We start from the raw sequence: 14,250 nt of genomic DNA on the forward strand, positions 1-14,250 counted from the left end.
GCATTGTAAAGTTCCATGACTACGTCTACGGTCTGCCAACATTCACAGTGGAGACTGACCACGGACCCTTGGTCCATATCATTCAGAAGGACTTGAATGACATGACGCCCAGGCTTCAGTGCATTCTCCTTTGATTTCGAAGGTACGATTTTGAGTTAGTATACACACCAGGCAAGGAGCTGATAATTGCGGATGCAATATCCTGCTCCATCACCGTGCCCTGTGAACAGGTTGACATTCATCCGCCAGATTGAGGCACGGGTGCAGCTGTGTGCCAGCAACCACCCGGCCTCCGATGAAAGAGACTGCCGACCCTCTTCTGCAGCGTGTAATGCACCACCTTGCAAATGACTGGCAATGCCCTCAGTGCTTCAATGTGAAAGACGACCGTCAGGGGATCCTCCTCAAGCTAGATCGTATCGTTATTCCTTACAGTCTGCAGATATTAGTGCTCAAACAAATCCACGAGGGACACCTAGGTGTCAAAAAGTGTAGGCGCAGGGCCCGGCAGGCTATCTATTGGCCTGGAATCAGCCAGGACATATCCAACATGGTCCTCAGTTGTGCGACCTGCCAGTGTTTCAAGCCTGCTCAAACAAAAGAAACACTCCAGCAACACGAGATTGTGACCTCTCCGTGGTCTCAAGGTGGGAATCGACCGTTTTCTCGCCAATGGGCGTAACTATTTGCTCATCATAGATTACTTCTCAAATTACCTGGAAGTTGTGAAGCTGTCAGACCTCACATCAAGGACAGTCATCAAGGCCTGCAAGGAGACATTTGCCAGGCATGGTATTCCACTCACTGTCATGAGTGACAATGGTCCCTGCTTCCACAGCCAAGAATGGTCCAGTTTCGCCAAGTCGTACCAATCCAACCACAATACCTCAAGCCCACACTACCCGCAGTCCAACGGGAAGGTTGAGAAAGGGGTCCATATAGTGAAGCAACTGCTCTGCAAGGCTGCGGACTCTGCTTCTGACTTCAACCTTGCACTGCTGGCATAAGGGGCAACCCCTCTGCCCACTGGTATGTCTCCGGCTCAACTCCTCATGAATAGAGACCTGCGGACGACTGTTCCAGCCATACACTTACCAGACCTGGATCACCTCCCAGTGCTACAAAAGGTGCAGCAACTCAGTAACCAGCAAAAGCTGACGTACAATGCTCATGCTACTGATTTGCCTGTGCTATCTCTGGAAGATGCTGTTCGGATAAAGCTAATTGATGGAGGATGTCAGCTCCAGCTGTTGTTGTTCGGCAGGCTGCTCCCAGATTGTTTGTAGTTCGTATGGCTGACAGCTCCATTGTCAGGCGCAACAGAAGGACACTGCGCAAAGTTGCCTGCCCACCACCACATCCTACTTTTCCATAACATGTTATGCCTCCTCCGGACACCTCTCACCACGAGGTCACCAATCTGGCAGCAATCCCACCTGTTAAGGCGCCATCATCCCCACCTCCACCACCTCTCAAGTGGTCGACAAGGATCAGATGCAAGCCCCAAAGATTGGACTTATAGACATTTCTCTTGTAAATTTTGTTCTGTATCTGCACACTAGACACCTCTTATGTATACATTCATCCACTTGCCATTTAATGTAAATAGTTCTACATGTAAATATAGTCGCATATGCTCCAAGCAAACAATTTTTTTTTTTAAAAAGGGGAGATGTCATGATTATGCACTCGTGTACATAATGAGATACAGACAGGCAGTGACAGACACCCAGTACAGCCAATCAACACACTGGACAGAACACAACCAATCACCAGGCAGAACACTAGAAGGTGGTCTCCCACTATAAAATAACACGAGGCTTCAACACTACCTCTTTCCACTGGTGACAACTGTAGTGACAGTCAGTGTGTATATATCAGTTAGCACCTTCTACACGTGGCTCAGAGCTAGTCTGGTCTAGTTAGTTATAATAAGCACGCTTAGATTAGTAGAGTGTCAAACCCACAGCGAACTGTGTGCACTGCTTAACAAGTTCAATAAAGCGTATTGAACCAACACCAAAGTTTGGAGTCTACTTTCAAGTACAACTGCATCCAGTTGCAGTCCATGTTACCCCAGGATGCTTAACACGACAGTAAGATATGCTCTTCTGGGCTTCAATTAGAATAATTTTAATGGGACACTATAGCGAGACCATTTCTCTGCATCTAAATAATACCTGACTTGAGTGTGCTCGATGGTGAAGTTGGTAATTTTTTTTTGATTTCAAATGGTTGTAATGCATTGTGAAGTGTTTTTACAGGAAAACAAAAGTTTGAAGTAATTTTCCAATATAGATACATCAATATATCTTCAATATTTGACTATACGATTAAGCAAACTATTTTGATGCATATTTATTCCTTGATGTTTTATTTATTTATTTTGTGAACAAACCCTTTACTGTACATAATTCAGTAGGCATCAAGAAACTACCCATCAAAAAAAAAGCTCGAAGCAACTGTGAAGCTGGTAATGATGAAAATTCTCAATCTCCCAGTAGCGCCGTTGTTCAGCTTGAAGAATCAATCTCAAAGCCTGTGTAATGAGCTGTATGGTGACATAAATGTTTCTTGCAGGTGAAGAAAATCATGAATGGCGTATTTCAGTCGTTGCGAGGCGTGTTTGACCTGGATGAAATGTACAATGGCAGAGCAGTTCTCAGCGTCATTCTGAACACAATCAAGGTACAGACTTTGCAACCGCCAGCCCCAAGGTGTCAGAGGTTGGACTTGTATACCTGTTTTCTGCAATTAAAACCCACTGTCCAGACTTGCCGATATAATTTTGATGCAGCTCTTTCCTTTACCTATTCCCTCAGATTTCAAAATAAACATCATTTGCAAATGTAGCTGATACCCAGGAGCTGGCCATCTTGCAGGCTTCAGGCGTTGTGCCTCCTGCTGTAGGAGTAGATTTGGAGTTTGGTCTCTTTCTTTCTCATGCTGTGTGACAGTGTATACACAACAACTTGCCAACAATCTAGTTCCTTTATCCAATTAAACATCTCGCAGTACTTCACAGGAGCAAAATCAGGCACAAGTTGACGCAGAACCACATATTAGAACAGGCCTGGTGGAAGAAGAGCATTTTAAGGGAGGATAGAGAGGTAGAGGGACAGAATTTTAAGGGGGGAAATAGAGTTTGGGCCCTTGGCAGCTCAAGGCACAGCCCTTAATTGTGGGATAAATAAAATTGGAGATGCACAAGAGGCCAGAATTGAAGGAAGCAAAGTAAGCACCAGTTTAGATAATGTGTAACTCTCTGCTACACTGCAAATGGTGGGAATATACCAAGACCAATAGTGTGTCTGCATTTTCCAGTAAGAAGGGGCTGAAGAAAGAATGGAAATCTATTTACCAGCCTTCCCTGACTCGAGGGGCAGCACGGTAGCATAGTGATTAGCACAGTTGCTTCACAGCTCCAGGGTCCCAGGTTCGATTCCCGGATGGGTCACTGTCTGTGTGGAGTCTGCACGTTCTCCCCATGTGTGCGTGGGTTTCCTACGGGTGCTCCGGTTTCTTCCCACAGTCCAAAGATGTGCTGGTTAGGTGGATTGGCCATGCTAAATTGCCCTTCGTGTCCAAAAAGTGTAAGTGGAAGGTTACAGGGATAGGGTAGATACGTGGGCTTGAGTCTGGTGCTGTTTGTAAGGGCCGGTGCAGACCCGATGGGCTGAATGGCCTCCTTCTGCACTGTAAATTCTATGAAATAATATCTATCCAAGTCCATGTATTTTAGAAGATATTAACTTTAGCACAACTGAGCTATTGCCTTGTGATTTTCCCAAAAGGTACAAACCTTATTGAAAAGACAAGCCATATTGGAAGCAATATGAGAAATTGCAAAACACATTAAAAAAAAACATCAGAGGAACAAAGATGATGCAAGGGAAAAAAAAATGGCAATAGAGGCCAAACATAAATGAGTAAATATTCTTTCAGTGCAACAGGGCAGTCTGAACAAATATTCACAAGAGAATCGAAAGAGAAGCTGCTGGAAAATCCGAGCAAGTCTGTCAGCATCTGTAGGGAAAGTAGCTAATGTTTTGAGTCCAATGACAAAGCTAAAAACAGAGAAAGTGGAAAATATTTATACTGTGGAGTGAGAATGAAAGATGAGTCATAGCCACAAAAACCCAGGAAAACCAGGTGCTAATGGCCACAGAAAGGGGAAAGATGATAATGGCAGTCCCCAAAGAGAACAAAAGATGTGAAAGGCCAAGCAGCAGAGAAACTAACATCAGAGGGTAAACTGTGACAGATGTAGATGTGGGGGGAAGCAAAGAGGAGAAAGGGTAAGGAAAGGTGCATAAGATGGGGGGGGGGGTAAAATATATATTAAGAAAGACCAGAATGAAAGAAATGGTAAAAGACCGTTGAAATGAAATGGGCCAAGGTGGGGTAGAAGTTGTTGAATTTGATGTTGTGACCGGAAGGCTGTAGCGTGCCGAACCGGAAGATGAGATGTTGTTCCTCCAGTTTGCGTTGAGCTTCACTGGAACATTGCAGCAGGCCAAGTACAGACATGTGGGCATGGGAGCAGGGTCTTGTGTTAAAATGGCAAGCAACGGAAGGTCAGGGCCCTGAAGAGAAAATATGTGACATCTTGGAAAATCAGTAACTCCAATAATAAATGCTAAAAAGATATAAACACACAAATCCCAAGAGAAAGATGGTATTCATTCCAGAACTAAAGGAGTTGATCTGAAAGACAGACTGCTTTTGTAATGGAGTCTTGGGATGTTTGGATGTGCTAATAGATTGGGAAGAGGCATATTTATAAAGGAGAAAATATACAGTCCCCATAGTCTTCCATTCCATGTGCAAGTAATGGAACTCATTATCAGAAGTAAACTTAAATATTGTTTAAAATCCAGTGACCTGCATGGGTTCAGAAGGGAGAAATCCTGATTGAGTTGCTTCTGAAACTGAGGACATGGTGCCCAAACAAGACTGTGGCAACTCTGCAACATAGTGTACCCAGATTTCCAAGAGTTCACAAGAAAGACAATTATCCATTTTCAAAGCTGTGGGTAAACCCTTGGAGTGGATAAGAAATTGGCTGAAGGATAAAAAATCTAGTGTCCTTTTATTTTACAAGTATTGAGTGATTGGTTGCGGAGCTCACTGTTTCTAATCTACACGCATGAACTGGATTGAGAAACATGGTGCAAGCTGGGTAAATTTGACAATTCTAAAAATTTAAATTATAGAATGATCTGGGCAAAATGAGCAAGTGAACAGATCAATAATGGCAAGTGAATTGTAATGCAGACAAAACTAACATTGCATGTAGAGGGGTAAAAATTGGCAACACATGCACTCGCTCAATGGTGCTGAAAGAAATGAACTATTCTGTGTAAATTCAACATGGCCAACCAAAGAAGAGCAACAATCGAAGCCAATAGGATGTTGAAAATCATTGCCTAAATAACCACATCAGAGAGGAAGTCTGGTTAGGCTAGACCTTGAGTACTGGGTTTATTTCTGACACAGAGAAGACATTCAACTGTTGGTAGCAGTGTCGGGAAGGGTAATGAGACTGATTTCCCCTGAATTGAGGGTCTGAGATGTGAGAAAAGGCTGGAGAGGTGCACTTTTCAGCCCGGAATGGATGTGTTTGAGAAGTGATCTTACAGGATTATAAAGGGCTGGGAAGGTAAATTGGGAGTAAGTTATCAGACAAGAAAGTATGTTTTCAAAACACTAAACATTAATTTTAGGATTGATTTCAGGAAATTCTCTGTCACCCACAGAAATTAACATAGTAGAATTGACGACCAGGAATTGTAGTGGACTAAAAATTCAAGGATTTTTTTTTTTAAAGCAATTAGGTGCTGAAATATGTAGAATCGGCAGTACAAGAACCAGCCATTCAGCTCAACCAGCTTGGGTTGATGGTTACTCTCCATCCAAGCAAATAGGTCTAATTGCATGTCCCTCCTGGTTCCCACATCTTTTTAAACACTTCCTTCATTCACCTATCTAATCCATCTTGAATGTTGGCAGAGTTTCTTTTTAGCTATTAACTCAGGAAGTGGATTCCACAGTCTCACAACTGTATGAAGATGTTTTTGATGTTCTCTGTTCTAATTCTCTGTATTTATGGTTTCTTGACTCTCGAACCTTTTGGTTCCTGGAAATACTGTGCTTCTGTCTACTCCCTTCTGATAGTTTTAAAGACTTCCATTGTATCATGGAGTGACTTTAGGATATTTCTGGATGGATGAATTAAGAAGGGACCCCCTTCAAAAATTATGGTTGGTCTGTGCTGGTATTTGTTTCCACAGTCACCCAAATGATCCACCGTCCAAGAGGTTTGACAATGCTGACAAGCTGTTCGATTTGTTGCATTCCCAAATCCAGTGCTATTCTCACCACACCTCCACGCACATTCTGATCATTGGGTTAAAATTGAGCACCCTATGTCACTATTATTTCCCATTGCTGTCCTAGCTGTAATCTCCAACTCAGCTTAAAATAGGGGTCAAATTTGGGACTTCGTCTGAGTAGCCCAGCAATGCACTGACTAAACTGGCTAAGGGCAATCAATCCCATGATCATCATTTAAGGAATGAGAGAATGTTAGCAAGTAATTGAACTCTGCGACATTGCGATTGAGCTTGACCTTGAAAGGGATCCACACATGCACCTTATTTACCCCTAAATGTGAGCGGGGGCGGGGGGGAGAAATTTGAATGGATCACTTTCACACTGGCTAGTGCACCTCTAACCGATCCATCATGGGGCCATGCAGTAACTTTTTATGCCGCAGTGTTGATAGTCTATCTACAAATTATCTTGTCTTGTTCTTTCCTGACAGGTGGTTACTCTGCAACTCCTAAGAAGTGACCAAGACCAGCCAATCTTGAAAAAAGACCATGATGATGAAGAATCCGAGGAGGAGATTGAGGAACAGTCGGCTCCCCTGACTGAGAGTATGAGTACTGAGGTGAATACCTATATCCAGGGAGATATCCAAGAAAATCCAAGGAGTGCGGCGTTGGACAAGGAGCATCCTACAGCATATGAAGCTGCTCAGTTAAATGACGTGGCTTTATCACCCAGCCATTCTCGCGAGACGGTTGACCTTAATCTTGAACATGCTGAAGCCGAAGACTCAAGAGCAACACAGCTGGAGTTGGAACAATCGGAGGCAGTTCTGATCCCTACCCTGAACATTGCCACTCTTGCACCAAGTCCACCTACAGCAGACAGTCAGGGGGACACTATGGGGGACTCTGGAAAACTGACAGTTGAGGGAGAGACTGAGAAGAAAGTGGAATCACCTCTGTCTGAACAACAAAGTGAAAGACCTCATCAAACAGAGGTCCTTGAGCATGAAAGGATAGTAGAGAAGAGTCTTAACCCAGTAGTTGGGGCTCAGCAGTATGAGTCGGGCGGCAATGTCTCAGTTTTAAACAGTTCAATAATTGGTGAAAGAGAGGAAGAGCAATCTCAAACACCCAGTTTTGAAAACGGGAATAGCAGCGCAAGAATTCAGGAGGAGGCTCTGCCTTCAGAGCCTCTGCATGGAACAGTCCCAGCTCTCAATGGGGATGAAGAGAGCCCAAAAATCCCAGAGGATCCAGTGTTCAAACCAAATGAAACTCCCTTGGATCTGGAGGCGTTGCATGTGACTGGACATGGTACCAATGGCACAAAATTAACTGAAGACCCCAAATCTAAATCTGTCTCCACGCCAAACCCCTCCAGGTAAATAGCGTATAACTCAAAGAAATTGCAAGGTTTCTCTGTTTCCCATGCTAGGGGTGCCCTTGGAAATAGAAAATAAGATAGTCTGATCACAGAATTCTAGGTCAATGTGGCCAAGAGGAAATATATGAAATGGCTGGATTGATTCAGAAAACCACAGCTATGCAATAGGATTATGTAAGTACTCATGTGGGGTAACCAGTCTTCAAGGATAAGACATTTAAAAAATATTTCCTAATGTCTGATCCATTTGGTCTTCGCTGTTCACTGAGTGTGTGTGCTCAGTGATCCAGGGATTGCATCCCTCAGGACGTAACTGCCCACATCTCACTATGCCTTCAAGCTGGGTGCCGTAGATAAAATTAATTTTTGTGATCTTACCAAGGTCCTTTGTGATTTTGAGAAGACATCTTTGCTCTTGTAATTCAGTCCCTTTGTAATAAAGACTTAACATATCATTCGCTTTCCCAATTGCTTGCTGTACCTGCATGGTAACCTGCTCGGAGTTATGTCTTAGAACACTGAGCTCTTTGTGAATACCAACAGATAACTTCACACCTTTCCATGTACAGATTGACAGATAACTTATTGTTGGGCATTTTTGCTAAACCATTGGTTTCTCACTATTTCCAAAATGCTTTTTTTGTATTTTCTACTGTGATGACAGAAAAAAATATTTGTTTAATGTCTCTGCCATCTTCTTCTCCATTATAATTTCTTGTATTTCTCTTTCTAAGAGACCATTGTTTACGTTTGCTAATTTCATCTTTTCTACATACCTAAAAAGGCTGTTGCAACTTGTTTTGTAGCTCTTACTAGTTTGCTGTACATCGTATCTTCTTTATCCACTTCTGGTTTTTCCATTCTGAATTGTAAAATCCTCCCAATCCTCAGGCTGACTCCTCCTTTTAGCGGCATAAGCCTCTTCCTTTAATCTAATTCTGTCTTAAACAACTTGTTTATTATACTTGGAGCACATGTCTGTGGGGATTTGTTGTGAATTACGAATAATTCTTTAAGTGTTTACTCTTACTTAAAGTTTGCTCTTAAATTGTTTAAAGTAGATTGGGAAAGTAATTGAGGTGCGGCTACATACTGACGAATGATCTAGAGCCCAGGGCACTGCTCTTGGGACCAGAAATAAGATGCAGAATATACTCTGGTTGGGGGACTTCCATATCCACCATTGAGAGTGGCTTGGTAGTACCACTACTGCCCAGGTCCTACAGGACCGAGCTGGTAGACTGGGTCTGCGGCAGGTGGTGAGGGAACCAACAAGAGAAAAAAAACATACTTGACCTCATCCTCACCAACCTGCCTGCCACAGATACATCACCTCATCCTCACCAACCTGCCTGCCACAGATACATCTGTCAATGACAGTATAGATAGGAATGACCACCGTATTGGCCTTATGGAGACAAAGTCTCATCTTTGGCACTACTACCATGCTAAATGGGATAGATTTCGAACAGCCACAGAAACTCCAGACTGGGCAACCATGAGGCACTGTGGGCCATCAGCAGCAGCAGAATTGTATTCCCCCACAATCTGTAACCTCATATTCTCTACTTCACCTACCATCAAGCCATCAGGGGATCAACCCTGGTTCAATAAAGAGTGCAGGAGGGCATGCCAGGAACGACACAGTCATATCTAAAAATGATGAGGTCTCAAGCCAGTGAAGTTCCAACATGACTACTTGCGTGCCGAACAGCATAAGCAAGTGATAGATAAATATTACAATCTCAGACCAGACTACACAATGGCTAGGATACAGGACCGAAACCCCAATATTGTAGATTTTATGTAAGACCGTGCAGAAGAATGATTCACTCCAGGAGTGATTACATGAAATAGGGATTTGGTATTTTTAAAACAATACCTTATTATGGATACAGTATTGAATTCTAACTTCACACCCAAAAAGAACTTACAATTATTCCTTAAACACCACTACTCAAAGAAGAAACAAAATGCAACACTCAATCTATCTTACAATCAGCATGGTCTGGGTGGCACGGTGGCACCCGACGTGTTCCAGCTTCTTCCTTGTCCTCGCACAAGACTGCTCTGCTTTAAATTGTATTACTCTTGTGCTAACTATCTTACTGTGAGAGAATTGCGGACTCTGTATCAGACAGATCAGACTTCAACTTATTTTTAAAAACATAACCACTGCAGTTAAACACATTATATCCCCAGGCTTTTAACCCTTAAATTGTCCCAATTTTTAGAAGCCAATATTCCTAAAATCCTCCATACCCCATACTGAGCTAAAGGTTTCCACTACCAATGGATCAGACCTAAGCTCTGTGGTCCTGCCACATCAAGTTGTGAATGGTGGTGGACAATTAAACAACTCACTGGAGGAAAAGGTTCCACTAACGTCCCCATCATCAGTGATGAGGGAACCCAGCAAATTGGTGCAAATTATAAGGCTGAAACATTCACTACAATCACCAGGAGGAAGTGCTGAGTGGATAACCCTTCCCTGGCCTCCTCTACAGATCCCAGTATCACTAGTGCTAGTTCCTGGCTAATTTGATCAATCTACGAGAAATCGAGAAATAGCTGAAGACACTGGATACTACAAAAGCTATGGGTCCTGACAGTATTACAGCAATAGCCCTGAAGAGCTGTGCTCTCAGAACTTGCCACACCCTTAGCCAAGCTGTTCCAGTACAGCTACAACACTGGTGTATATACCAGGCAATGTGGAAAATTGCCCAGGTATGTCCAGAGGCGAGATGAGACTGACTACCCTTGACATCAAGGCAGCATTTGACCAAATGTGGCACCAACAAGACCGAGGAAAGCTGGAGTCAATGGGAATTGAGGGAGTTGCACTTTTCAAAATTCTTTCATGGAATGTGACTGACTGGGTGGGCAGGCATTTATTGCCCCTCCCTAATTACCACTGACGGGCATTTAAGTGTCAACCACATTGCTGTGCATCTGAAGTCATATGTAGACCAGACCAGGCAAGGACGGCATATTTCCTTCTGGAAGAAGGAAATTTCCTTCCCTGAACAACATTAGAACATAGAACATACAGTGCAGAAGGAGGCCATTCGGCCAATCGAGTCTGCACTGACCCCCTTAAGCCCTCACTTTCAACCTATCCCCGTTACCCAATAACCCCTCCTAACCTTTTTGGTCACTAAGGGCAATTTAGCATCACCTATCCACCTAACCTGCACGTCTTTGGACTGTGGGAGGAAACAGGAGCACCCGGAGAAAACTCACGCAGACACAGGGAGAACGTGCAGACAGTGAGCCAGTGGGGAATCGAACCTGGGACCCTGGTGCTGTGAAGCCACTGTGCTATCCACTTGTGCTACCGTGCTGCCCTAAACTAAAATTAGTGAACTAGGTGGTTTCTTAGTCATCTTTAGACTTTTAATTCTAGGTTGTTATTCACTTCAAATTTCACCATCTGCCATGGTGGAATTTGAACCTGGGTCCCCAACAAATTACCCTGGGTCTCTGAAATATTAGTCCAGTGACAATACCACTAGGCCACTGCTTCCTTGTTATCCAGCATAAAGGAAGATTGTTGTTGGAGGTCAGTTATCTCAACTCCAAACTATCAATGCAGGAGTTCCTCAATGTGGTGTCCTAGCCCCTACCACCTTCAGCTACTTCGTCAATGACCTTCATTCCATCATTGTCAGCATTGGGGATGTTCATTGATGATTGCAGACGATTGCACAATGTTCAGCCCATTCGAGACTCCTCCGTTACTGAAGCAATCCATGTCCAAATAGAACAAAAGCTGGACAGTATTCAGCCTTGCGCTGACAAGCAGCAAGTAACTCACAAGTGGCAGGCAACGAGAGAACATAATCATTCAGTGATATTACCATGGCTGAATCCCCCCCACCATCAAAACCTTGGGAGTTGCCATTAACCGAAGCTGAACTGGAGTAGCCATATTAATATTGTGGTTACAAGAGCAGGTCAGAGGATAGGAATCCCGCAGCAAGTAATTCACCTCCAGACTCCCCAAAACCTGTCCACCATCTGCAAGGCAAGAGTCAGGAGTGTGAGGAATGCTCACCACGTGTGGGCAGGATCTGGCTGGATTGGGATGATGATTTCCTCAGCCGAATAACCTGCTGGCACTTGCTACCTAGACTTAACAGATGAAGAACAAACAGTTGGGCTACCAGCTTTCTTTTTGAAAAAACTTATCCTATGCTAGTCACAATTGGGGGAAGCGCAGGACATTAAAATAACCATGTACAACACCAATAAAAATGAACAGCAGGAAACTTTTACATACTGACCCTGTGGTTTTTACCTTTAGTCTTTTCAGCGATGATGATGATGAGGGCTTGTTCAAATCCGTGACCCCAAAAGTGGGGAAGATAGCAACAAAGGAGGATGAGGAGGATGAAGAGGAAGTGGTAAGAAAATGAAGATTTCATTCTGCCTCAATGTTGCAGCAATGCGTTGTCATGGTAATATCCTGTGGCATAAAGGGAGTTGTGAACTGAGGGTTTATATTGTAACGGAGGTGGGATAAATAACTTGGCTGCGACCAAGTGTTGGATATTGGGAACCTGAAGTGCGATTTCAGGTCTAATCTAACCTCAGTCCTGCTACCATTCAGCAGCAGTGAATGTGTATCAAGCCTGTGGAGTCACAACCTTTTTCTTTTGCCTCAAGAGGTTGATTATCAGCGTGCTATTTGTCACTCTGCACCTTTCTCTCTCTCTCTCTCTCCCCCTCTCACTCAGAGTATGAAGGGCCACCCACCACCAGCGCCACTTTTTGGAGATGAGGATGAGGAAGATGATTTTGACTGGCTTGGATGAGGTCACCTCTGTTGACATTACTGGAGAGTTGGAACTGGTTCCCGAAGCTGCCAGGACAGACCCTGAACCTGTCTGAGAAACACAGTGCTTATTCCACAATGTATAGCCCTGTGGAACTTCACATTCTGAAATTCTCTTAGCGTCTGTAACCTGCTAATCAAAGCCTTTTTGGTGTCAGGTTGTGTCCCCGGTCAGCACAGAAGGAAGCTGTGGATGGAAGTGCACTGACTCTGAACCACATTGGTATTGTTCTCGAGCAATAGATGGCTCGGTTGAAAACAGACTTATTTCCTGCTGAATTTTAATAAACTTTTGCTGCTTATACAGCCAGGGCTGATGATGGCTGTTGGGCAGTCCGACCGCACAGGACAAATAGTGACTGCTGAATAACTCTTATTGTCTGCTCCGTTTATTATGAATCTCTTTCCTTCATTTTTCATCGTTTTGAAGGGGTTGTGATTGATCCTCATGCAGGGAATGGGACATTCTCCTTGTTCTGTGTGTTGGGTATCGCACATATTTGTTTCAAAATAAAGTATCTCTGTGCCTTAACCTCCAATCACTTGGCACCCAATACTTCCATTTCTGACATGGTGATTTGATGTAGCCTGTCTGGGTGCGATTCATTGTGACAATCATGTCTTCAGCTGTCTAGGTCCAAATTGGAATTCCCTCTCTGCCTCGCTTCCTATTTCTCCTCCTTTTCGATGCTCCTTAACACCTACCTCTTTGACTTGGCTTTGGGCCACCTAATCAACCTGTGTAACTTAATGTCGAATTTTGTTAACTTTGTGAAGCACCTTGAGCAGTTTTACTACGTTAATGATGCTATTTCTGTACAAGTTGTTGTTGGTGCTGGTTTCATTCCTCCGCCATGCTAAGTTCCACTCTTCCTGTTAACTGAGACACTACATGTTTCAAATATACTGTTTAGTATTAAAACAGCACAACAGTGCATTTGTGTTGAGCAGGAATCTTTGAACACTTTTGTGCAGTGGAACTAGCTGCACATATCCAGGCAGGTGGAGAGTCTCTGAACTGTTAGTGTAGTCGGGCCATTTTTATGGCTGGTCTAGTTCAGTTTCTGGTCAATGGTAATCCCCCAGGTTGGCTGGTGGGTGATTCAATGATGGGTAATGCCATTGAATATGCGGTGAAGGTGATTAGATTCTCTCTTCCTGGTGATGGTTTTTGTCTGGTGTGAATGTTACTTGCCAAGACATCAAAACGAGTCAGTGAAAATCAGGGGGAAAATCTCTGCTGGTTCGAGTCATACCAGGCACAAAGGAAGATGATAAGTTCTAGGTCATCACTGCAAGGGTTCCTCAATGTAGTGTTCTAGGCCCAACTATTTTCAGCTGCTTCATCAATGACCTTCCTTCCCCCACAAGGTCAGAATTGGGGATGTTCGCTGATAAGTGCACAATGTTGGGTGGTGCAGTGGTTAGCACTGCTGCCTATAGCGCTGAGGACCCGGGTTCGATTGTGGCCCCGGGCCACTATCTGTGTGGAGTTTGCACAATCTCCCCATGTCTGCGTGGGTTTCATCCCCACAACCCCTGTGGATTGACCACGCTAAATTGTCCCTTAATTGGAAAAAATGATTGGATACTCTAAATTTAAATAAAACAACACAAATGTTCAGCACCATTTGTGACTCCTCAGATACTGAAGCAGTCCGTGTCCAAATGCAGCAAGACTTGGACAA

At 43.7% G+C, this 14,250-nt stretch overlaps 1 protein-coding gene across 2 annotated transcripts in view; it reads left to right on the forward strand.

The window, feature by feature from the left end:
* fkbp15a (FKBP prolyl isomerase family member 15a) overlaps positions 1-13,509 on the forward strand; it is a 120,334-nt gene extending 106,825 nt beyond the window's left edge. For both annotated transcript variants that reach the window (XM_038781516.1, XM_038781518.1), the window contains 4 exons: positions 2,581-2,688; positions 6,827-7,719; positions 12,032-12,131; positions 12,465-13,509. In XM_038781516.1, the coding sequence (XP_038637444.1) occupies positions 2,581-2,688; positions 6,827-7,719; positions 12,032-12,131; positions 12,465-12,542 (1,179 nt within the window). In that variant the 3' untranslated portion in view covers positions 12,543-13,509. The remainder of the gene's footprint in view (positions 1-2,580; positions 2,689-6,826; positions 7,720-12,031; positions 12,132-12,464) is intronic.
* Positions 13,510-14,250: the final 741 nt, after the last annotated feature.

This window comes from Scyliorhinus canicula, chromosome 21, assembly GCF_902713615.1.
Source record: "Scyliorhinus canicula chromosome 21, sScyCan1.1, whole genome shotgun sequence".
Lineage (NCBI taxonomy): Eukaryota > Metazoa > Chordata > Chondrichthyes > Carcharhiniformes > Scyliorhinidae > Scyliorhinus > Scyliorhinus canicula.